We start from the raw sequence: 26,688 nt of genomic DNA, 5'->3' as shown, positions 1-26,688 counted from the left end.
TGGTTTGTGGAAGTGAAATATGTTATCTTATGGAAAGTGTATGCAGATTACAATTCTGTCCTTTATCATTCTGCTTGGGAATGTGTTTTGCATTCTGTATTTGCTATGTGGTCAGCTAGCCTGGGAAGCACTCCCTTAATAAGTATGTGTTTTATTCTGTACCATTCGTTTTGTTCTGTACGTTGTAGACAGGTGGAAATTTTCTTTCATTGGGTGACATGGATGCTTATTGAAAGAGAACTAACAAACTTGAAAAACTGCCAAAGGAAAAAGCATTCTAACACTGAGAATCAAGTTGATGAAATGTGAACTCGGAGTCCAAATGTTGTCTTTTTCTGACAGATTTACAAATGAGAAAGTAATTTAAAATCTTGAATGTATTCTATTTTATATTAGGATAGTGAAGTATGTTCAATAACTGTTCATGCTCGCAGTGAAGAATTCACATAAAATTTTCATGGAGCTGAAGCTTACTCATCCATTTTAGTCAGAGATGTGTTATAGCAGGGCGGCTTCTGTGATTTATGACATTTGCCAGTTTTTCAGAAAAACGCAAGCCTTTGGTGTAGCTTCTCTTCAGCTCCACTTTTTCACCCATCCTTACAGAACCCGAAGGATTGCAGCAAGGCTAAGAAACTCGTGTGTAACATCAACAAAGGCTGTGGCTATGGCTGCCAGCTTCACCACGTGGTGTATTGCTTCATGATCGCGTACGGCACGCAGCGCACGCTGATCCTGGAGTCGCAGAACTGGCGCTACGCCACGGGCGGCTGGGAGACCGTGTTCCGGCCCGTCAGCGAGACCTGCACCGACAGGGCGGGTGCCACCACGGGCCACTGGTCAGGTAAGGCTGGGCCACCCTCAGCGCTCCTCCTGCTTCTGTGCACCTTCCCTCCCATAGAATGAACCCGTTGTCTCCTTCGTGTTGTGTGCAGCGTGATAACTGTGGCTGCGGCTGGGTATGTAAGCACCTTTTGCGTCTTATTTGCCCACTGTATTTAAAAACAAATTCCTTCATAAGATAGCTCTGCATTGGTAGAGTCTTTATAATACAAAAGTTTAGTGTTTGAGACTTAAATTACAACTTTTCAGCAGGGTGCTACTCTGTTCTCTGCTAGATATTCTAATTTTCATGGGAGGAGAGTATTAAATAGAGGCTGTTGTTAATAAACTTTTTAAGAAATAAGGGATGTTTCCAATATTAAGCAATTGAAATATAAAAGAAATGGTGTCCAATAGTCACACCCCAACAAAATAAACAAGTAATTGAAATAATTACTCCTAATGCGAGCTGAGCAGATCCAAAATTCATGCTATAAAAACAATGGCAGTGTTAAATATGAGTTTTTATTTGTATATCAGCAAATTGTTCCTTTCTTATATCATGCTGAACAATTTGCCTAGAGTTAGTAGATGGACACTGATGGTTGAAGGATCAGGTAGCTTTTTTTGTGTCCAAGTAAACAATGTTTGTTTTAAGTGATGTCTTTCTCCATGTGATTGGTAGTCAAAACATATCAACATTTTCAGTCTTTTCACTAGGACACTGCATACCCAGTGCATATGGGATCTTAAATTAACTCTTGAAATTTTACAGGTCTGAAATTAACTTAATCAGATTTACGAAATCCGGTTTACAGGTTGCATGTAAACTTGTGTGTTTACTCATTGAAGCAGCATCTGCACATTGAAATAGCATCTGTTCTTCAGAGCTTCAAGATGCTGCAAAATTAGCTTTGAGAATGCTAGTTAGTTTTTGTGAATGAGTTTTTTTTTTGCAAAAAATGTTTCTTAGGAATGATTGGATGTTTTATAAAAACAACTATAAATGGAGAACAGATATTGAGAACTCCAGATGAAGTTTTATTTGTGTTTGGATAAGTTAGTAAGTGAGTCTATAGTCTGGACATGGTTCTCAGTGTGGTCTCCTATACGTGACTCCAGAATTTAGATGCAGGCAGTTTTGTGAACAACTTCAGAGCCCAGTAAGCTGGAAAACAGTTCACTCATGCACACATGGCTTCAAGAGGTCATATATTTAATGAAAATCTATTTAAATAGATGATGGTTTCCTGCAATATAGGCTTTTGCTGGTGAAAATACAAATAATGCTTTATTTTAGGTTCCTACAGTGAGGGTACTTTTTTTTTTTTTTACTTTTCAATTAGTTTCTAGATCAGAATGAATAATTTGAAGGCTGAGCACATGAAATACCCTGATGCAATCAATTATTTTTTAAATAATGAATGCCACTAATTTGAGTTTTGGCGTTCTAGAGCTAGAGGGCTATGAAAGACAAACTTTCTGTAGTTGGTGTGTTGGCCAGCCACATATGCTATAAACTGTGTTAAATTCTGATCTTGTGTAGTGGCTTGGTCAGTGAGGATGGATGATTCTGATAAGGGATCTCTTTACTAGCTTCAGCCTGGCTTCAGTGGGAGTCATTATTACTGCTAAATTTTAGAGACAGCATATCTTGCTGAAGATTTCTGTGTGCTTTTTATGTCTCCCTAAATATATATAGATTTTTATTTACTTGTATATCTGTTTATTTATTCCCTGTTTTTTCAGGGACAAATAAGTCTGAAATTCTTAACTCTAGTTAGGAGCAGTTGGTTTGCAAAACCGTGTGTTTAATTTTTTTTCTCTACAAATTCTGAAATCAGTGTGGGATTTTCTATAATTTCAAAATAAATGTATTAAAATGCATTGACGTTTATCAATTTTCATTTTTCATAAACAAAACATTTCTCCTATGTAGTGTAGGGATTTTTAAATTTTTTTTAAATTATGTTTCAAAAATATTCATACTAATGAATAATTTTAGCAAGTGTTCAATGTAAATTATGGAAATAGGCCAAGTCAGAAAAATATATCCTCTAAGAGAGATGCTTTAATGTAATTTGCAGACCTGAATAGATAATAATATAGTAAAATGTGCTTCATAACAAAATAGTTTAAATTTGTTTATCTATTAATTGCTCCTGATTGACATTTGTTAGTTTTATTCACAACATGAAATTTTGCATTTTCTGAGCTTTATCTTCAGTGAAACAATTTAGAATGTAATACCTTCTCCAAGAATTAAGAAGCTTATATAATCTGAGAATGCATATAGTTCTGGAATTTTCTTTGTCCAGTCCTCTCCTGACTGGGTATAAAAGCTAACCTTGATTTTGGGATTTGGGAAGTAGAGTGACTTTTAATGAGCAAGCTGATATTTGCCTGATAGCAGAAGATTAGTAAGAGGTGTTCTCATCGCTGAAGAATTAAGGGTCAGCCCAGCCCACGTCATGTCTTGGAGGAATTGTTCTTTGTGTTTGACTTGGTAGTTCTGGAATCAAGTTCAGCTTTTCTGGCTTAAACATATTAAATGATTGAGAATTCTATTGCAGATTTCTGTAAATGCAGCAGTTATTTTACACTGTGGCATAAATTTCTTTGTCCTTTGTTTCACTCATACTGTCTTTCTAGAGAAAAAAAATCTAGAGAGGTTGTTGTCTTCTTAGTTCTAAAATGATATTTTGCCTGTAATTGCACCTTGCCTGTAGTTTGTTTCTCCTTTGATGTCTATGGTCAAACTGTTTAAAAATAATTTAAGCAGGAATTTTTATAAGAAACATGAATGATTTACTAGTAGTAAGAGCCAAAATGTAGACAATTTCTGAAGACATTTATAATGAAATTTTTGATTAATTTTATTTAAATTAATTAATTAGCCAGGTCATAATGTTATTATCATTGCTGCATGCTAAAACAAAGCCTCTTCTTACCATTTTTTCCTTGCTGATTTATGATGTTATGGTGGCATTCCCCAATGATAAATAGAAAGAGGTCTACAAAATAACTAGACCAAAAAATCATAAATGAAAAAGAAAACAGATTAATAGGAAGGACAGATTAATGTACTGTTAGAAGTCATATTTGCATGTCAAGCTGGAGAATGAAGGGATGTAGAGGTAAAGAAGCCATCTACTTGCTTTAAATAACAGTATGTGCTCCTTCCCATAGGCCTAAAATCCAGAAAGAGCAAAGATAACTTGAAAAAGGAAACCTGAAACAAAGTTTCTTGCAATTATCCTTGAATATTGATTTTGCTGCCTCTAACTATGGTTTGATGAATTAATGCTTTTGAGGAAGGGATACCCAGAAGGGAGAAAATGGCAGAACTCTTCATTTGTTGGTAGTGCCAGCTTTTACGTATTAATTAAACTACAATCTTAAAATATAAATTAACTAATATGTTTATATGTATAATTCAAGAATGAGGGTACAGTGGGTACACAAAATGAATGTTTAATTTATTAAAGTCTATCTGGCAACAGTAATCAAAAGGACTAAATAAAAATTGCAAAATCAAACCATAAAAAGTTGTACAGAATTAATTGCAATAAATTAAGAAGTTTCACTCCGTGAACTAGATATTCCTTGACAGTAGTTTTTTATGGAAATCAGCTGAATATTTAGTATTGGCCTAAAAAAACCCACTTTAACTTGCATACAATTGTATGAATTATGTTTTGCCCCCGCATCTCACTCTTATCTATAAACATTTGCTGAAAGAATGGATTAATTTCTAGTTCTAATTCTTAACATTGTGTTTATACAGTGGCTTTCATTAGTTACATTTTAATTCAAACAAGCTCCATTTCTATGAAGCAAGCTGGAGAATGGTGATTTGAGAGAACAGAGTGGAAGAGCAACCTCTCTGAATTTTCCCTTTTTTCAATTGTGTTAATCTTGAAATCGAGCTACTGATGCTGTGTAGATTTTTTGTCTTCAAGGTGCCTTGTAAGATACTCTGTGTAAAGGCATTTTTCTGTGTGAATTCAGAATATATTTAGGAAGTGGTAACTTTTAAAAGGACCTTGGAATTCTATTGAAGTAGGTCTGAGTTTTCAGAGCAATGCAGTAGCCTAAAAGAGCTAAGTGTGATCCTTGTTCATGTCTAAGTGGAAGGTTATGGAATAATAGCAAGAAGCTTTTTTCACTGTGCAGAGCAAAGACGGGCTGCAGGACACTGTCTACTTCTGTTATCTGGCCTTCAAAATGAATATTGATAAATATGAAAGTATTCTGAGAAAGACCTACACTGATTCAAGGACATAAAAATCTGCTTTACAGTTGGAGATTAAAAACCATAATTCAGTTCTAAAATAAAGCAAGTTTTAAAAGCTGGTCCTGCCACATTTTATAAGTATTTCTATATGTGAAATATTTCTACTTTTAGACAAAGATGTGGCTGGATTATTTTGATTAGAGATGAGATCTGCTTTTCACAATGACTCGCTGCTGCTGTTGACCCTTATTATGGCAATGGGTCCAGAAACAGAAAAGCAAAAAAAATGCATGATCTAACACTGGAATTACAGGAGATGCAGTCTTTTCTTGTAACTAGCTTTATTTCTTTTGGGGATTTTCAACCAGAAGAATATTTGCCTTTTTGTGTTTTGGAGTGGATATGGGTTTTTTTTTAATTTGTTTGTTTTGTAGTGATACTTTTAGTGTTGTCTTAAAACTTGTGTCATGAAGTTCACTTGTGCAGTCCCAAATCTGCCATACTAAACTAAATTACTTTATTTTACTTTGCTTTAATCTATTTTAAGGAGGTTGTAATAAAACACATCTGTGTGTTCTTTCATGCTATAATCAATCAAGCCAAGTTGATCCTAATTAAGCCATTTATGTGGCCTAAACGTACCACTGGTTCTCATCTAATTATATGAGGAACTACATCGAATCTAATCCATTCTTGGTAAAAGAATGGTGTTCTTGGAAGTTGTTTTGCATGTCAGTGGCATCTTTCAACAGGATGGGAAATAAATGGGAAATACTTTAATTTAAATACAGTTGTTGTCCAGTAAATTTTCTGACAGCAGAAGTAAGAATGTCTATATTTCTTTAAAGGTTGATACATATAATCATGCTATCTGTCAAAAAATGTTCAAGAAGCAAAAACATTGGGCTTGTATACAGTGAGTTGTCTGTATGTCATTGCTAATTTAGATGAAGATTTGATGTCTGCATAAAATGCAATTGAGTGTTTGATAATAGTTCCTTGCTTGGGCAGGACTATAAACAGATTAGGAAACATGTTCCATGAGAATTCTTTAACTGCATTGAAATGAAGGAAGGTAACCTAAATGTGCCCTGACTGAAGAAAATTACTTTCCAAAAAGCAGGGACTTCTTTCCCTGCATTTCTTGATAAGGGGAAGCTGAAGACTTAGAAATCCAAAGAGTGCATGGAGGTGGGGTAAAAGATTCTTGGCTTTGTTCTGTTCAGTGGTAGGAATAATTGATCATGTATTTGATCACAGATCTTATGCTGTTTTCATTAAATACTACACTTTGAAGCATGACTTTCCCTTTTTCCTAACAGGTTGATGTTGCCCCCCCACAATGTAGTAGCCAAACTAGTACCTGGAGGTTAGTGGTTAATTGCAAACTTTCCTCACGAGCATTAAATCATGGACGAAAAATTACAGATTGGTAAACAAAATGTCCATTGCAAACTGGAAAAAAAGTTTCTGCTTAATTGTCACCCTTTTAAGGATTTTTTAATAAGCAAAAGAGCTACAAATTGGCTTAATATTAGAGTTTATTTGATTTTTATTTTGAAAAGCTTTTTTCAAAAAAATTTTACTTGAAAAGTTGTACTGCAGCATGCACAGTAGGGAAGAATAGCATGTTTTGTACTGAAATTAAAAATATCAGGTTTTTTTTTTTTATATATGAAGAGGTGGCATGAGGTAAACGAAGTATGTTAGGTTTTAAACAAACTGCAAAGTTTGGAATGGGAATCTGAGTTCTTTGTTTGGCTGCAAAAATTTCAATCCAAACTGAAGCATTGTTAGGTTTTTGGGGAATTAGGACCTGAATTCAAGTTTTGAACAACTTTTTAATGTATTACACTGGTCATTACAACATTCTAGTTAAGTAATAATACCTATTTTAAAGTAATCTTTAAACAAGGGTAACCTGAGCTGGCAGTTGTGGAGTTGAATTCAAGTCATCCAAACTCCTGCTACGTCTTGAAAATGACTACTGCCATTTCCAGGTGGGAGACATCCCAGAGCACTGCCAGTTATGGTTATGGCTCTCGTGCTTGGGAATATATCAATTATTTTGGTGGCCATTTTTCCTCTTCATGCAGCTACTCTTCGTTCTTTACAGTAGCACAAGGCTGGGCATTTCATTTGTTTCAGTGTAACTTCACCAAGTCCTAAAAGGTTTTTGTCTTTTTACATTTGAGTAATTAATTAAAAGAGAACCTTAAAATGTCAGCTAATTCTCAAGATATATCTCTTATCTAGATTTAGAATGTCATATTGAAAAGCTGCTTATAGGCAAATGGCTCTGAATAAAGTTTTTCCACCATGTGAAACAACTGAAAGTTAAACTAAGACTTTTAAGGCAGAAGTACTTTCTTGCATTTTTATGTTTGTTTCTCAATCTTAAGGCCTTCAGCCAACTGATTTATTTCTAGTGTTGTGAACAGATAAGAAATTTAAAAAGCTGCCTTTTATTGCACTGATCTACCCATTTTTGAAGACCCACATTAATTGTAACATTTGATTTCATTTAGCATTTCAAATGAAACAATAGTACTTACTTTAGTACCATATTTTTGGCACTGCATGTCCATGAATGTGATTGTGCTAATTGTAGAGAAATCTTTGGAAGATGTTTTCCTGTAGCTGGTATTACATAAATCCTGAATACAAACCTGAACAAAACAGGTTGTTTTTGTTTTTTTTGCAAGTAGCTTTAACTAAACTAGTGCTTTTAAGTTTCCTGTAATGTGAAAATTAACAATAGTTTGTTACTGTAATAGTTATGAAGCAAGCATCTCTATTTCTGTGTGATTTTTCTTGATTTTTTTCTTAATGCTTCCCTTACGTTTTCCCCTGTGACTGAAGATCAGAAAAATTTCCTTTTCCATTATTGCAGGCTTACACCCTTGATTTTCTCCTTTCATGTTGGTACACCATACGAAGTAGAATGCATCCTTGTTTCTTTCAGATGCATTGTTAAGGTGGCGTGTGCTTCACTGCTATGAATCTCAAACAACATGGAAGGTTTATTCTCTCCTGTTTTATTTATGGTTAACTAAAGTGTCCTTTTGTCTACAAATACCTTAAGAGCCGTGTTCCATCTGGGCTTGCATATGGAGGTACTTTTACTAATTCATTGAAAGAGGAGTCCTCCAAGCGTTCAAATTAGAACAATACAAGATTAGGAGTTATAAACCACTATCTCAAAGAGACAGTAAATGTCTTGTCTAAACTGGGAGTGCTTCTCCATTAGATGCCTGGACAGGCAGCTGCAAATATTAAGCTCCATTGTCATGACCTGTTGGAAGCTTCTAGGTCATGAAATATGAAATACTATCTGCATGTTGGCTTGTTTTTTACATGCTTATACATGCCTGTTACAGGCTTGAGCCAGCATATGCAGGCAAGAGATAAGTCCCTGAAGCTGTTGAAGGATTATTGTAAAATTAAGCTATTTTCTATTACAGAAAAGATTACCTAATATTCAAAGCAAGTCTTTGGAACTATTTTCAAATATATAATAATTAACATTAGACTGAAATAGATAATAAGCTTCAGTGCAATTGTTTGAAATCAAATCCGAAACTGGTTTTTCATCAATATAGTTGTAATGATCTTTTTTATGTGTTCCTGAGTTATTTCAACTATCCTTACATATGATCTTACTTTTAAAACATGAATTCTGTTTACTTGAATGACTAGACTTGGGTAACATGGAAAAACCCTTTTGCATTTATAGAAGTGTATTTGCCTTTACAAATACATTTCATTATATTTTCTGGCAGCCAGGGAATTGGAGCTCCTCTTTAGCAGGTACCCCTTTCATATCAGCTCTTTAGATGAAATGGGGCATTGTTCAAAAGCAGTTTGAATATATAAAGATAAAAGAAAAAATAAATTGCTAGTAAGCTTCTTGATTTCTACCTAGTTTGATGGTCTTCTGACTGCTCTGTGAAGTCTGTTTGTGCAATCTCTTCATCTGTTTCCAGATCTCTTTCCAGCTGAAATGCTGGGTATCTAAACAATTGAGGATGGGAAAAGTCTTTACTTTTTAATGTTCTCTCAAAGTGATGTGACAGTTGCCACATAAAGCCACAGTTGCTTCTGCTCACCCGAACTGCTAGAAAGGGAAAAAGAGGCTCTAAAGGCACCACTGCTTTTGTTTTTTAAAAGAGAGCTGTTGCAAATGCAGAAATTGTTGTGCTCAGTTGAGGCCTCCGTCAGGTCAAAAGGGAAAGCATTCACTGGAATCTCATCACTTGTTAGGACAGTAAGAGCACTATTTATCTTTGTGCTGTGGTTTTGATTATGGATAGGATTATCAAAGAACTGGAATAACATGGGAAAATAAACGTTATTGCAATACTGTCACTTGTGTTAAAAAGACATGTTGGTAGTTCAGTAGCTCTGGGAGTTACAGTTTCTGCAGGAGCAGAAAAGACTATCATTAAAGTTCTACTTCTCAGGAGGGAGATGATAAAATAATATCTTTACAGATTTATTTTAGACAAGTTTCTTGTGAGAGCAATAATCTTGTCCTCATGCTTTATCTTTCTATCTGCTCTTCTTAAACCTAACTTCATTTAAGTCCTGAATGTTGGATGAATTTTGGCCAAATTTGACTAAAATAAATAGGTCTTGTTAAAAGTCCTCAAAATAGGTATGTGTGTGTAAAGAGCAAGTGAAGTCAACATTCAGGCCTGTGAGGAAGTGAGAGGCAGTGACTGATCACAGATGCCACTTTTCAACATGCACACGGTACCCACAGAGGTAAGAGACATGAGAGCAAGTGAGGGTAGTTGCAAGAGTTGTACAGGAGAGGAGAGGAAAGAATGCAGGAAAAAAGCCTTGGAAGTGCTGGATTGAGAAAAGTAATAGAAGGCATGTTTGCATGTTTGAAAACATTTTGGTTTATTCACTCCTGAAGGTATCAAGATTCAGCCCCTTGGGATGACAAATGGGACAATACTATCCATATGGCATGTGAAAACTGGGAAAAAAAGGACTATATTCAGTTTCTTTAAATCAGAATTGCACCAAATTTATTCAACACCTGTCTGCCTTACATGGCTTGATTACATAAAGGATGATTAAAAACTTAGTAAGTGGAACACTAGTGAGACATAGTTCAGAAAACCAAGTTCAAAAATTCTGTATTAAAATTGTACAAAGCAAAAGCTTAGAGAAAAAAACCATTTCGATATATGAGTTGTATTTTACATTGACTAGTTTAAAAGAAAAATATGATTTTTACCTCATGGCAATTCCATTTTATTGCTCAACTATGGCATAAAGCTATTGTGAGGTAACTTGGTATTCAGGAAGAGCATAACATGACATAACTTTGCATAGTTTTCATTTTTTACTATGTCTGAAAAGGAAAGCACTGAGGTATCAGGATAAGCCCTGAACCTGCTGTCCTTTGCAATACCTAACAGGAACCAGCAAGACATTGAGGAGCCTTGAGAGAGTTCAGCACAGTCCTCTCACCATGCCCTGTGCTAGTCAAACAGCTTTCCCAGCACTCTGACATCTCCTGCAGTTGGATTTAGAGTCGTTCACTTGGGTAAAGTTCCAAATTGGCAGTCAGTCTTTGTGCTGTAGAGCTTAGTTTAGTAGATCTGTGATAAGTCTATGCAAATTAATATCAGCTTAATTAAGTATATTATAGAAACAGAAAAGCAGGGAAGCTATTCCATTTTTACATCAGTTTATTCAGTTGTGTTGCTAGCAAGACAAACTGAAATTAAATTGAAATTCTCAGTTACATGACAGGAATGTCCTTAGTATGGCTTTCTTTGGCATACTCTAAGGACTTCTTGAAAAAATTAAAATTAGCTGATGAATTTTGAAATATCAGGAGATAGATGAGTTTTCAGTTAACATTAAGTAATAGTAGTGATTGCGTGGTTAAATGTGATCCTCCTTTCAGGTAAGAAATTAATAAAAACCCAATGAAAATGCCCATCCAAGTGTAGGAGCCAATGTTCAGATGGCAGGAAGTAAGCTTACCTAAAATGACAAAATTCCAAAGACCTTTTCGAGTCAAGTCAACATTTTTCAGGCTTCCAAAAGAAGTTGATAGGAAAGATACAAACAGCAAATTTTTTTAAATAGGCTTTAAATTAGAGTAAGTTTGAGAAGTAGACAGATGGTAAGGTTATGCCAAATCACAAAAATTATATAAGTCCTGAGGGGTATAAAGTGATTAAGGCACATTGGGATATTGCAATGAAGCAAAGTTATGCTTTTTATAAAACACAGAGCTCATTGCAGTGCTTAAAAAGTATTCAGTGTGCCTTGTGAAAATTGAAACTGTGTTACTGATGTATTAGTGATGAACATATCCAAAACCTGGTAATAAATAAGAACTAGATGGTACAACTGGCATGGGTCCTCTGAATTAAAATAATTTTCAGTCCAGGACCTTCCTCCTGAGTATGTTGTTATGGTAAGATTGTGTGTTTTCAATATTGCAGTATCTTATGACTCTTGCAAAAACACTCAATCTTTGGTTACTCAGTGAAGTAAAATCCAAAACAGGATTAAGTTGCAGAACTCTGGAAGACAATTATTTAGAATATTCCAAACTGAAAAATATCACCTGGAGTCATATAAAAGTTAAGCTGTAAATAGAATTATAGTGAAAAATTTTGACAACTGTAAAAGTAAAATAAATCACATCAGAAAAAGTGACTTGAAGTATTGCTGACATGTAAGTTATGTATAACTACTCTAGAGGTATCTTACTACCTAAATAATTCTATGATTCTGTATTAAATATCAAAATTGTACCACCACAGAGCTGGGAATTGGACCTGATTGACATGATGATGCTGTGATTTAAATTTCCAACATGAGAAAAATATGCAAACACTAGTATGGATTATTACCTTTTATGGCTTGTCTGTTACTTAACAAAATACATCTGTGAAGTAGAAAAAATTCAAACATTTTACAAATTAGAGAAAATGTAGCTAACAACTAAAGTGTGGATTAAAAATTAATTCTGTATTTTTAACTTGGTTTCCATATCTTCAGTTGAAAATTCATATGAATCAGTGATGTGACTTATTGTTTTCTAATATATCTGCTTGTCTGTTAATCTGAGTTTTGGTTGGCTCCTGAATCATTGATTTTGATTGCAGTTTATTTCTGAATAGAATAAAACAATATCCTGCTGCCCAGAAAAGGATAACAGTTTTTTAAACTATGCCTGTTGAAAATAGAACAAGCTCATTGCCTATTATGAATCTTTTCACAAATACTGAAAAAAAAAGTGATCAGTAGGGTAAGAATGCTATCTCTTGCCTGTATGGCTGTTGCAGGGCTGTTTACTCCTTCAGGGTTACTAAAGAGTTGCTCTACACTGGTTTTGTTCAGTGCAAAAGCAAACAGTTGCTGTCAGTTTTCCTTCACTGCATCTACTATCTCATATATTTAAAAGTGGATGAAGACTGATAGGGAGTTTTTCCTTCATTCAGATATGATGATACAGCTAATACAGCCTAGAGAGTTGCCATAAGGTTTTCTGGAATTGTGCACGTAGCTACACATATACATCAGCAGATGATGATTGTATGTTAGCAATTAACATGCCACAACATAACTGAAATAGCCATGACCAAATTTATGATTTGATTATAATTTTTTAAAGACAACACTCGACCTAGTAGTTAATTTTAAACAATCAAATTGTTTTTCCCTAATGAAATACATTTGCAACTTCATTACTATTCAAACAACATATCATGTAGAGTTGAAAGCTGAAATCTGATTATTTTTCACAATCTTTTTGGATATTCTGTGATTTTGGTATAATTTAATATAGTTTGCTATATATGCTGAGAGTTTTCCTAGTTCTTTCTGGCCAATCTCATTTTCTTCAAAACCTTAAGACATCCTATGGAAATTTTTAGAAGCATCCTCATCCTTTAAATAGGATGGAACAATGTATTGAGTGCTTTTCAGGGTAGGAATGTCAAATAGTAGGTCAGATTGCTCAAGCAGCTTTATCAATAGCAAAACTTTACAAATGACTGTTTACAGACCAACACATTTATTCAGTCACAGAACAAAGTTTTAAAGCTTGTCAGTGATGCTGTACTTAATAAAAATCTACCTTTTATATGCAGATTTTCATTACCTGCTTTTTTCCCCTCAAAAGGTTTGCAGCAAATTTCCTTCTCTAACTTAAGACTGAAGTCTTTTCTTTCTTCTCTTGGCTAAGACTGCTATTGTTTTATTTGCCACCCTGTTTCTTCTCCCATTCTCAGCTGAGGGGAAAAAGGTAATGGAACCTCAAGCACTCTTTCATACCATTCCCAAGCTAAACATTTATTGTCTAAACTTTTGCCTGATACTTCACATCTGCACCACATTTAGCACTTCCCTGGCTTCATGCTCCTTTTCTTTATTGCAGCTTTCTGAAGACATACTAATAAAGTATTATCCATCATATTATAAGAAGATTTAAATGCTCAATATTTTTGCTGAATTTATGAACTTTTATTGAATATTTTCCTGTGACTGTGATTTAATAGATGGTAAAAAAATGAACTGGCTTCTTGAATTAAAAAGAATCATCCATACCTGTAGTATAGGAAATTCTTCTAAAGAATCCCTTAGAGTGATAGTATACAGTGGTAAAATACTGACATACCGATACATCTTAGAAGATAGATTTCCAAATGTGGTAAAAATGAATTGAAAATATACCTGAACATAACAAACATTCCTTATTTAAATAACTATATCTCAGAGAGTTACTGCAGCATTTTGACTAGTCTTGCAAAAGTGTTGTAACATTTTGAATCTTTAACTGTTCTTAAACTCATTATTCCTTCCTTGAATTGATTTTTTTCAGCATTAAGATTTATTTGGTCATCAAAAGTTATATGAGTTTGACTTGCTTATATTTAAAGCAGTTTTTTTTTCTTTCCTGTTTGGTAAGCACTAAAGAGAGAACTAACCACCTTTGCCAGTAAATACTACAGACAATGGAAACATTATTTTGGAGGAAATGAGCATACTAGAAATATTAGCTAAAATGTTCAGTGCTTTAAAAATGTAATTTTTTTTAATGTTGCCATGTATTATAATTTATTTCAGTATATGAATGTAGTTTTGAATTACCAGTTATGTAGACAGTTGTGTTTGTGTAATTTTTAAAAACTCTTAAAATATATTTGGTGGCTATTTAGCCTTGAATTGAAATCCCATCTAAACCATCTGTATGTTCTACTGTAGTTAATATTTAAAACATAACAAATTCTTACCTGTAGGTACATCACATGCTTATACAGTGCCTGTGTTTTCTGTGGTCTATTTAAGTTACTACTTCATAGTTTAAATTCTTGAGGACAGGAATTGTCTTTCTCCTCTTCTAACAACAGAATAGCTAATTCAGTGGTTATATGATATCTGAAATTTACTGGGAGGAGTCACTGAACAAAAATATTTACTGAATAAAAGGGAGTCAAAATAGCAGCAGAGCTGTATTTATTTTTTTAACTATTTCCTATGCCTTAAAATTTAATTTTTAAAGAAGTAACTGAATTTTAGACATTTTAGATAACCAGATAAGCCTTTGCACACAGTAATGGTATAGATGTATATAAGAATGTATCACTATATAAGCAGGAATACATTTTATATTTTATTAACTACCAGCTGCTAGGAATTCAAGAACCTTCAGTTTTGTTCTATTTGAGGTCATTGTTAGATCCAGCTCGTATATAAATCTCATTTAAAATTATGATTTTTATTAGATTTGTTAATGCTGTTTTTGAAAAAGTAGAGCAAGGATTAGGTAGTCTTTTTGAAATTGAAGATACAGGTGAATTGATATGTTTGGGATATTATTTGCCAGTGGTAAAGCTTATGAATAAAGTGAAGTACTTGACTCATCTTAGTATGTATTTTAAAACAGGTGAGACTAATGATAAGGATGTTCAGGTGGTGGAACTTCCCATTGTTGACAGCTTACACCCACGGCCACCCTATTTGCCCTTGGCTGTCCCTGAAGACTTGGCTGATAGACTAATTCGTGTACACGGGGATCCTGCAGTGTGGTGGGTCTCACAGTTTGTGAAATACTTGATTCGTCCACAGCCTTGGCTAGAAAAGGAAATAGAGGAAGCCACAAGGAAACTTGGTTTCAAACATCCAGTGATCGGGTGGGTATTTAGTTTTCTTTTTAACTGTCTGTCCTTTAATACGTGTATGTAATGATTCCTGTTCAGGAAAAAATTGCTTTATGATGATAATCAGAGTCTCTAAGTATTTTTTGGGGAGAGAAAGTGATTTCTAGATGAAGCTCTTATTTTTTAACTGTGCGTAATACAAGTTGATTACAAGTACTTCTTCAGCACACTTGTCTACCTGCTGTTGGACAGATATGTAAAAGGCAGCTCAACAGAAGGTTTTTTAACATGTCCTTCCACATCTGGTAATACAGAATTTCATTAATGTAATTGCCTTACAGCTTGTATTCCAGTCACTTTACTGTCTGTGTCTTCTTTCCAGTGCCTGTAGCTTTTACATTGAGATAAAAAAGGCTAAGCCTATAATTTACATGCCACAATTCACTACTAATTTTATCACTGGCTACATATGAACATCCTATATGCCATTCCCTTCCCTGCTGGTGTTTTTGCAGTTGTTGTTTCCCAGCTATAATGATGAATTGGAAAGGCCTGTGTGGGGAGATATGGGGAGAAGGAAGAAAAGCAGTAAAAAGCAGCTTGTGGGAGAAAGGTTTTTCCATCATGTCGTCTGAAAAATGCTGCTGCTGTGCTGGAGTCTTTTTCCTTTGCCAGAATTTCCTTCAATCCTTAAACTTTCTTTATCTAGGAGTACACAGTAGGTTGTCCAAATGTTAGTTGGCTTTTGACCTTGAGCCAGTGGGCACCTCACTGCTGCTGTGTCTGCAGACTTGTTTCATTTCAAGGAGGTCAAAAAAATGCATTTGTAACTACCTTAATTCAGACAATGCATTATACGAGGCAAATATTCCTATTTTCCTTTTCACCTGTATTGATCAGGCATTATCTGTCTTCAGTAGATAACTTAGCCTTGTGCTCGAAAGGAATGCCACTTTATATGCTATAATTCAATGTCTTTCATTCCTTTCTTTCAGTTACCCTTTGCCTTCCTTGTCAGATTATTATATTTCTTTTGAGAATAGACTGACTTCATGTTGTCAGTGTGTCATGATGGACATGGATGAGTTTTAATCCCTCTTTATTTTGTGTATTCATTCAATCTAAAATTTCATTTGCTGAAGTATGTGTAGTGTTAATAAATGTAATTCCTAGATTTTCCCCTTTTCCAGTGTTCACGTCCGCAGGACAGACAAGGTGGGGACCGAGGCAGCGTTTCACCCCATTGAAGAGTACATGGTGCACGTGGAGGAGCGCTTTGAGCTTCTTGCTCGCAGGATGCACGTGGATAAAAAAAGAGTGTATTTGGCTACAGATGACCCTTCCTTGTTGCAAGAGGCAAAATCAAAGTAAGATAAATTATGTTTATATTACAGTTCCTTCCGTCCAGTTAGCTTTACAGCTTCTGACTATTGTACACCACAAGTTTTAGTATAATATTTTTTAATCCTTTATTCAGTTAAGACTGCATTTCATTTTCCAGTGATTTTGATTTTTCTCTCAGATATGCTTTTTTGGGATTTTTTTCCTCCCAAGTATGCTTTTCAAAGCTTAATGTTAAAAATCTGGAAGTGTTGAGCAAGATACCTGTGACTATGTAAAAACAAATCAATGCTGTAGAACAGAGGTAAATAAAAATTATATATACATAAACAATAGAAAATATAAGTAATAAACACAGCACTTATTATTGAACATACATATTAAAAAGAAACTACTTAGAAATATTGTAAAGCCTGGTTAATATATTAAGAAGTATATAAAACCTGTCCAAAAAATGCGAGCATTTACCAGAGGAATTTTTTTAAGTGGGTTGAAAAGCTTATGATGCAGCTCTTCCCTCTTTCAGAAGGACTTCTGTAGTGATAACATAGAAGACTTGCATCTACATGTTGAATAATTTTGTCCTTAAATACAGGGATTCTCAACTTCTTACAGTGTCTTTGTCCCTTTTTTTTTTTGTCCCTCTATCCTCTTCTAGCTCTCTAGAACATGGATACACAGTAAACATTCATTTACTCCTAGATGGCCTGTATTTCCTTGTAAATTAATACTTCTAATTAATTGATTAATACTTTCTAAAATCAAAGCAACTCAGTAGTGGCAAAGTTTTGAACTGTTCTGTTCCTGGTGACATTATTGGAAAAATATGTAGGATAACGTGCTATATAATAGATTTTCTTTGGCATGTGCAAGGCAAGCAGAAAATGTTATTTTGTAGTAGAATAATTTTCTACAGCATTGAAAACCTGTCTATTTCCACTGTGCTATTTCTGTTTTTCTTTCATATTTATAAAAGGCTGCTGTTTAAAATGATGATGTTTTGTGAAAACTAAGTGAACATACTCAACTCCAGATGATGGCAACCTAATCCTTTTTTGTATGTGTAAAGGCAAGAATAATAATAGAAACAATTATAGCATTTAAAGTGCAAATCAAAACAATGAAAAGACGGGTAATCCAAAGTTGAGGTTATAATATTTAATTCATTATATGGTCCTAAATAACTTTAAGAACTGTTTGTAACATAACAGAATTCAATATTGATGTAACAATCTTAGTTATGCATTTTTATTTATTTTTGTTTAATTTTCAAGCCTTAGCATTCTTTGTGAATAGTAATGAGATGCTCTACCTGTGAAAACATATAATCTCAAGATTTTAATAGCAACAAAAACTAATTGTAGCCTATTCAGTAAAACAATACTGAATTTTATTAAGAATTACAGCTCAAGTTCATTCCAAATCACTATTTTACTTTAATTTGGATGATACAACCCATTCATATAGCATTAATTTTATGTTTTCTTCATAAAAGGCATACAATCTGTAAGTATTGAAGAATTTTTTATGTGCTACTGCTGGGTTTTCAGGTCACAGCTTACACTAAAACATAATTTCCTACGTTGCTTGCACCCTACTGTTGCTTGCAGCTTCAGATGCCTTGAGTAGAAGGCATTTGAAACTTCCTGTGATTCCACAGAAGGCAGGGTGCAATTTGATGTTGGGGCATTTAATAGCATCTGAAGGCAGGTTAAGGTCATGTTTTGGCAGCAAAGAAGCTTTTCTTTCTCTTCTTGTGAAATCAACTATAAATTGGTTTACACTTCTGACAAAAATGTTCTAGTCACATTGAACTACCAAGCTTTGATAGAAACAGCTGTCACATTGCAGTAGCTTATGTTGCATTCATTATTTTGTGAAATAATATCAGTAAGTCCTAGGTACTGTATCTCTCTACAAGAGAGTGACTGGCTGTCAAACAGCGTTGGCATTTAAGTAAAGAAAATTTAGCCAACATTCACATGAATAGGCATGTTGTTTCTAGCAAGAGTAGTATTTAAACTAATCATAGTCATAAAACCAGAAATGTTTTGACTTAAGTTTCAGAAACTTCCCTTGCAGACAGATGTCTACCAACTGCAAGTACTGTAGTAAAGATAGTGCAGTCACTGCCACCAGTTTGTAGAGTGTTTGTGTTCTATTTCCAAAAGAAGGAAAGAGGTGATATATTTTCAGAATTAGGATCATGTAGAACAATTTTAGTAGAGAGTAGCAGGGTTGAGAGTTCAACAACTATAATGATCAGGGAATTAAAGCATTTGACATCTTCTGGTAAGCAGAGGTCATGGTATTTATCTTGTATAAATGATGTGTTAGGGATGGTGTAAATTGCTTTTTCTTTGGCTGATTTAATAGTTTTCACATGCAAATTTTTGAATGTCTAGTACATGTATTTTTAGTCCATAATACTCTTACAGTATCTTCACTCCTTAAGGTATTCAAAATAATACAGATTATATATACATAAATTCTTAAAGAGACCATATTTAATATATTTCTGGTTTGTATATGAACCTATTTAGGTATTGTTCTTTAGTACATGAGCACAAAAATTCAACAAATCGCATTCTTCCTTCCAGAATGTTTTCCTGTAAAGTCATCTGTATTTTCTTTTTTCTCCTTTTTTTACTGTTTATTTACTTCCACAATAGCAGGTTAATATCTTTTCTCCCTTTCTACTTTGTGCAGTTTGGCTAATCCTCCCCACCCTGCAAGTTATAGTATGCCTGACATACAGAATTCAGCAGTGCTTCAAAGTACTAGAACTTAATGAACAGCTCATATATTTTCCAGTTTTTTTTAGAGCAAGACCTGAGAAAACACATTATTTCTTACTCAATCTGCTTACACATATACTCAGAATATTCTTTCAGAGGGAAGAAAATTTTCCCTCTGGACACCTGCACAGGCCTAGCAGTTGAGAACAGGAGCCTGGAACTCACCTTGATTTGCACCCGCAGTGATAAGCTGTAGTTACACAACTATCAGCTTCTGAAACCAATGGAAACTCGAAACAGTCCTATAACTGTGCTTGATTTGTACCCTTCTCTAAGGCTGTTAAGTGCAGGGAGGAAAGATTTTTAACTCTCTCTCACTCTCTTCCCCACCTTCTTTTGATTTCTCGTTTTCTTGTTCCCATAAGAGCAGAAAAAAGAAAAAGGATTTTTAAAAATTTTTAAGTCATTGTTACATGAGAAAATATTTTATTTTAATATGATATAAACTAAGGTTTCATATTTTTAAAAAAAACTTTTTGAATTACAGTAGTACTGATGTTTTTTGTAATAAGTAAGGAAAACTGTATTGCTGTGGAATTTTACATCTATTTCCTTATGACCAGCGAATTGCAAAATTTGTTCTCCACATGGCCTTAAGAACTGTGAAAGACTTTTTTATTCTTTTCATTAGTTTATATGCATTTATTTGATATGTCCCTTTCACAGGTGACTGGGTTTTTTTGCAGTGTCCCAATCAGTATCTAATAGTATGGTGGTAAGTGTAGCCTAGTAAAGTCAGAATCTCATATCCTGTTTAGCAGTAGAGAAAACTTCGTGGTCTGAGTATATTTCATCTAAAATCAGCATCATTTGCAGAATGTGGTATGTACTTCCTATTGTGTCTTTCGCTTCAACTTGGTTATATATCTGACAGATGTACAGAGTCTTTTTATTTATTTTTTCTTGATAAAGAGAGGGTATGCTTGGAGGCAGCAGTGACCTTCTAGAGGGTTCAGCAAAATTGTAATTAATTTCCTGTAAAGCAGAGACTCACCTAAAATGAATTAACAACCCTATCTTGCAGCAAAGGTAATGCTTCTTAAAAAAAAGAAACACAACAATTCTATTAACTGTGTATTGTATTTTTCACAGGTATCCAAATTATGAATTTATCAGTGATAACTCCATATCCTGGTCAGCAGGACTCCATAACCGATACACGGAAAACTCCCTAAGAGGAGTCATTCTGGATATTCACTTCTTGTCTCAGGCAGACTTCCTGGTCTGTACGTTTTCATCCCAGGTAATATGCAATGCAGACACAGTGTTGATGATATGTACCAGTTCTAAATCTTAGTTTTCTCCATGCTTCTCTTTATAAAAAATTGTTTTAAGATGAAAAGCACAGCAAAAAGTTACCAAGTTGACGTGGCTAATGTGCTGATCCATCTAATTCACAAATGGCAAGACATTATTTCTATCCGATTAAATGTTTTTTACTTGCTGTTGTTATTCTCTTAGGTGACAGAATCACACATGATTGTACTGTTAGATGGAAGTGGACACTAAACTCAAAAGTTAAAATTCACTTAAAAACTAAATGTTTTCCACAGCCTCAAATGTAAATTTTTTGCTGCACTGTAATGACAAATAGAAACAAGCGCATATTAATATTAATATATGGTCAATACAATGATATATTGACCTTGACAGACTAAGAAGACAGCAAAACTACAAAAAGTATAGAAAAGCCTCTTATCCTTCCATCATGCTTATGCATACATTTTATTTACCATTCACCACATGCTGTAGGAGAGAATGACATTTTATAGCATATTTAGAAGGTTATTAATACAGGCTGTTTCAGACCAAAGACCTGAGTAAAATCCAAAGTAAAAATTCTCACTAAGAAGAGCTGTGAGGAGCCATCCTGTTTAATAATAATGTTTCATTTAGCTGAAGCACATCCACTGAATGCATATCACAGAGAAAGAAACAAAACCTACAGGGGTATGTCTTAAGTGCCACACATGCATTGGTGTAGAGACAGTTCATAGTCTGAAGGAAGAATTATGTAGTCTTGGATAAAGACTTAATGAAAAATCTGTAACATTTTCTGCTATTGTTATATTCAGATAGCTGTGTTAAAAGTGATAAATGTTTGCTTCAAGTAAAACTCTGGGTGTAAACATAGTTTAAATATAGCCACAAATGGTTTGGCCAGAATATATTGTAATTGAATTTTAAGTGTTAAAGAATGAGTATGTGTTTAAAATACATCAACACTGTTAAGGTGATACAGGTTGATCAGGACCTCTGGAGGGCACCTGACAAAACCCCCTTTGAGGTTCATGGTGCCTTTGAGCACAGCTCTCATTCTATTTCACCATGCATTTGACAGTAGGCTTTTTTATTAGATAACATATTTGATTTTCTAGAGTTGCAGAAAGTTCTACTGAAGAATAGGAGATCCAATATTAGGGTGTTGCTGTCAATAGCTGGACTATGAATTTGGTCCGGTAATTAATTTATTCTAGGCAATTTATTGTGCTGTAATAATTCAAACTCCTTAAAAATAATTTAATACAATTTTTGTGGGCATGCAACATTGTGGATCTCTACAGAATCTTCATATATTGGGCTTTTCTAAGGTCTGTTGCAAGTTTTCCCACTATTCATAAAGTTTTCTTTTAAGGGGTTTTAAATTTGATTCTCTTATCTCTAACATTTGAATTGCTTTCTCTGTCCTTTCATCAATTAAATAAACAATTTGATATTTACTTTGGCATTGAAGGTAAGCAAAATAAGGCAGTTAATTACCATCTTTTGGCCAATAAGTGTGAAGAAAAAGTAAGGTTAAAAATGTATTCTTATTTATTTCTATTGTGATTTTGGACTTTCTCATTAATCGATTCTATGCTGACTTTGTTTTCTATTTTTCCAAAAAGACTCCGAACTTCTTAACAGAGGTATTAAGAGAAAATGATGCTATATGTGAATAGAATCAGGAATTCCCCTGTATTAGTTTGAAATTAATTAACAAAAATTAATTATCTAAAAGAACATTGGTAGAAATTGAAGAATAGGTATTTCCTTAAAATACTGTTGTTAAAGAATTGGTCCTCTCATGTAATGGAGAGTCAAGGGAAGCAACCTACCTTGGCACTACACTTCAGCAACGTCACATTAATTGAATAGATTAATTTAATTTTATAGGAAAACCACATGGGAGTTACACAAATCATAACACAGCAGGAGAGTTAAGATTACACATTAGAAGAATTTTTTTTTTTTTGGTCTCTTCGTTCTTCATTTAGTCTTCATGAAGTCATAGCTCCCTCTGACTGATATAACTTCATTTCCTTCCAGAATTTATTAGTCTTTGTTTTTTTCATTGTACAGGTAAGTGTACAGGCTGCAGAACATGGGATCTGGGAATAAAAAATGGGAGGCTGGTTTCAGCTATATTTCTGCATGTGGGTGTTTTGCCTGCTGTCCTCACAGTTTACAGTTTAGTCACCCAGGTTTGGTGCTACAAAGAAAAAAATTGCTGAGTGAAGGTGTTGAATGTTTTGTGTCAGATATGCACAACATGCTTGTTTAAAGCATTTCTACTGAAAAGATTTAAAATCTTTATAGTGTGTATTATGTATGTCTCTTCCTGGGGTACACACATATGCAGATAACAAAACAAATACAGTCACAGAAGCTATAAAATAAATAGCCTTTTGCAAATATATGGGTAATCAAACTTGTTTTTATATTATGGTGTGTAACAGGTACTTTGAAATAATTAACTTCAGTCTGATCTTCTGAAAGGCACTTCTGAAAAGTTTTTTTAAAGTTCAGATGCAGAGGGATAAAAGGAAATCTATTACATTTTTAAAGCAAATGCCTCTCTCAAAGGAGCTAAGAAAGTACAAATATGTCTCATATGAGCGATCAAAGTTCTATTCATTGTATCTTCAAAGGCAGAAAATAAAAGTAAAATCAAGCTTTACTATATTAACATAGACTGAAAATTATGAAAAAGCTGAAATGCTGCTTTGTATTGGAGAAATCTGCTGTATTGTTAATCAGCCTTTATCAAACTTAGGTGAAGTTAGAGAAAGACACAGTAATGCAGGTCAGAAACCAGAGAACCAACAGCAGCCAAGTCAGACACCTGACCGAGAAGAGCCTTCTAGCCAGCTGTTGAAAAACCTTTTTTAATGTAGTGGTATGCTTGTGTGTTTCTGGCAACTCTGAGAAATACAATATAATTCTGATGTGGGAACATGTGTTCTGTCTGAAGAAAATTCCCTTCATAAGATGGGTTACAATGACAAGTAAAAATGCATCTTCCCACCGACCTAATAATTGTCTTCATGGAATTAATTTCATTATTTGTCTTCTAAGTTGCCAGCAATTCTATCACTGTTCTAATATAAACAGCATTTTAAAGCCTTGGACTTATGGAACTGTTTGATTGTGAAAATTTGAACTTCCTTTAGAAAAGTAAATGCAAGACCTCATTATTGCAGGATAAATTTAAATGTAAATTCTAAAGGTTCAAAGGGAAGTAAAATGCAATTTTTAGTGGTTATAGTAGAAAAAGAAAACTTGTTTTTACATTTGATTGGCTACACATCATTAATTTTAAAAAGCAGAGTTGCTGGTGTTCATATATATGTTTTCATTTTAAACTGAAGAGTAGATGATAATAATTATTTATCTATTTATTTATTTGTTTGTTTGCTTACCAAATCTGATCACCAGAGGCCAATTAAGATTCTGCAAATTTTCATGCTTTTTAGTAGCAAATATGCAGGGATTCTGTAGAGTTTTTTTGGTTTGGTTTTGCTTGGTTTTTTTTATTTTTTGGGGGGCTATTTTTGTTGGTTGGTTGATTAGTTGTTGTTTTTTTTTTTTAACCCAGACATTCCAGACCCTGATATTCTTGGGAAATATTACTATACGTTAGTTGTTGATTTCTGTGATATATTTCAGTCACACACAATATTCATTACTTCTGTTTTTATTTCTAAGGTTTGTCGAGTTGCCTATGAAATTATGCAGACGTTGCATCCAGATGCTTCGGCATATTTCCATTCTTTGGATGATATCTACTACTTTGGGGGACAGAATGCTCACAACCAGATTGCTATTTATGCTCATCATCCACGAACTGCTGATGAAATTCCTATGGAACCTGGAGATATAATTGGAGTAGCTGGAAACCACTGGGATGGTTATTCAAAAGGCATCAATAGGAAATTAGGAAGAACAGGCCTGTACCCATCCTATAAAGTTAAGGAGAAAATTGAGACTGTCAAGTATCCTACATATCCAGAGGCTGACAAGTAGATTAAAAGGAAGACATTCAGCAATTATTATAAAAAACTCAGTTTTGATTGGTTCAAACCAGTCAACAATGCACTAACTCCTGGTTTCTATGGGATTTGAATTTGCATTTTATCATGCGGTTAAAATCAAAGCCTTTGCAATGAAACTGGACAAGAAGCTGAGAACAAGTGGATGGGCTATTGTCTGAACTTACTCTTAAACATTTTTGTTATATGCACTCTCACACATGCACACACAAACCCACGTACAGCAGGAAAACTGTTGTTTTATACTTCTTGTCTCTTTTCAGGAGTTGTCCCGGTCATTAGTCTTACGTGAGCTTTGGGCTCTCTTCTCCGCCATTAATTGACAATAATGTTCAGACTTATAACACTGCCACATTGTGTAATTTGAGTGACATGAACATATTTTGTATGTGCAAAATTTGAAACATGGTGCCTATATTTGAAAAGTTTGTGACCTTTTTAGAAGAGCCATGCCTGTTTCACAATGGGCAAGAGTCCACTTTCATCTGGTGTTACTGTGACCACTGAACTTGCTTCAAACAAGAGATTCAGATTTCAGACTAGATTTCTTTACAAGTTTGGGGTTTTTTTTTAGCATTCCATTGATTACTTCTCATCATTAATAAAATAAAGGTTACATTCAACAATCAAGTAGTCACTGTCTCTTAGGAGCTTTTGTAAACAATGCCATGAACAGATTCTTTATTACTGGTAATTTCTGGACATTGCCTTTGATTGAAAAAAACAACAACACAAAATCCACAAAAGAAGGAAAAGATATTCGGAGTTTCATTGAATTTTAAAACACTTGTGTAGTACAGCAGTTGCGTAGGGCACAGCACTGCTCAGCTTTGTGGACAGTCAGTAACAGCAGGATTATTTCAGTGGCTAAATTGCTTACATTTACCCTCTGACACTATTTTCTTACCTTTTCTCTTTCTCTTCTGAAAATAATTCAGGGTTTAGGGTATTATGGATGGCCACTTAGCATTTTGGCATTGAATATAATTACTTTTAAGTAAAATACTTCAGGTTATCCCATTTATAGAACCTGTCAGTCTGGACTATAAAAAAATCTAACAGCTTACCCAAAAATAGTAGGTTACAAGAAAATATACAAGGATGAAGTTTTATGCATGTTGTAAGATTATTGGTACTTCTTAGTGTTTTGAAGTCTCATGCCAGTCAGCTCTCATTAAGAAAAGAGATAATTTATAAAATAATTTTACAAATAAATTCATAGATTTGATGATTGTGTATATAGATGCATATAATATGTAAGATGACAAGAGATTGTTTCCAAATAAAAAGAATATTTAATGGCATTTTATAGCTTCTAGTGCAATCCAGTTTGGATTACTGGAGAGCAGAAAATGTTTACTGTTCAGAGGCTGAGGAAATGCCATATGAGCAAAGGTTAAAACAGCATGGCTAGTTGACCTTAGCAAAGCAAAAATATGCTTAATTATGTTTATGAATAGACCAAGGACAGTGTTTACATAGCGAATGGGTGCACTTGACCATGAATAAATTTTAGGCTGAAAACTAAAAGGAAATCTCTGGAAATGTTCAGTTCAGCAGCAGGCTTCCAATTGAAATAGTGCTGAGATGGAACTGGATTGGTATGTGAAGGAATTACAAAGTAGTACTTTCTGACATTACTTCCAGGACCAGTCCTGTAGATCCCTTCCAGTAATATGTCCCTCAACTAAAAAATTATTTTGCATCTTGAAAAAGAACAACAAAATCAAAGTTGAAAACTCTGGGGGAAAAAAATATACATTTACCATAGTGTTAAATAGACATATCAGTGAAAATGAACTTAGATACCAAATGAGATATAAAGAATGATTGAAAGATAACGGAAAGTTAGTAAGAGCAGCTAAAAGTGCTAAAGATGAATTTTTGCAACAAAAGATGCCTAGAGGCAACTGGCGTTTCTATATTTTGGAACTGGTAAGGAAACAGCTTTATGTAAGTTTCCTGTCTAAGTGATAGTGTTAAATTTTCCACTAATTCAGGCAAATGCATATTTCAGAGGTACAAATGTAGGATAA

At 34.1% G+C, this 26,688-nt stretch overlaps 1 protein-coding gene across 5 annotated transcripts in view; it reads left to right on the top strand.

The window, feature by feature from the left end:
* Window positions 1-25,282, top strand: part of FUT8 (fucosyltransferase 8) — a 97,327-nt gene extending 72,045 nt beyond the window's left edge. For all 5 annotated transcript variants that reach the window (XM_059474435.1, XM_059474431.1, XM_059474432.1 and 2 more), the window contains exons 9-13: window positions 607-844; window positions 14,988-15,234; window positions 16,392-16,568; window positions 20,433-20,583; window positions 24,309-25,282. In XM_059474435.1, the coding sequence (XP_059330418.1) occupies window positions 607-844; window positions 14,988-15,234; window positions 16,392-16,568; window positions 20,433-20,583; window positions 24,309-24,626 (1,131 nt within the window). In that variant the 3' untranslated portion in view covers window positions 24,627-25,282. The remainder of the gene's footprint in view (window positions 1-606; window positions 845-14,987; window positions 15,235-16,391; window positions 16,569-20,432; window positions 20,584-24,308) is intronic.
* The last annotated feature ends 1,406 nt before the right edge of the window (window positions 25,283-26,688 follow it).

Source organism: Ammospiza nelsoni, chromosome 6 (assembly GCF_027579445.1).
Source record: "Ammospiza nelsoni isolate bAmmNel1 chromosome 6, bAmmNel1.pri, whole genome shotgun sequence".
NCBI classification, from domain to species: domain Eukaryota; kingdom Metazoa; phylum Chordata; class Aves; order Passeriformes; family Passerellidae; genus Ammospiza; species Ammospiza nelsoni.
This window is presented reverse-complemented; position numbering and strand designations above follow the sequence as displayed.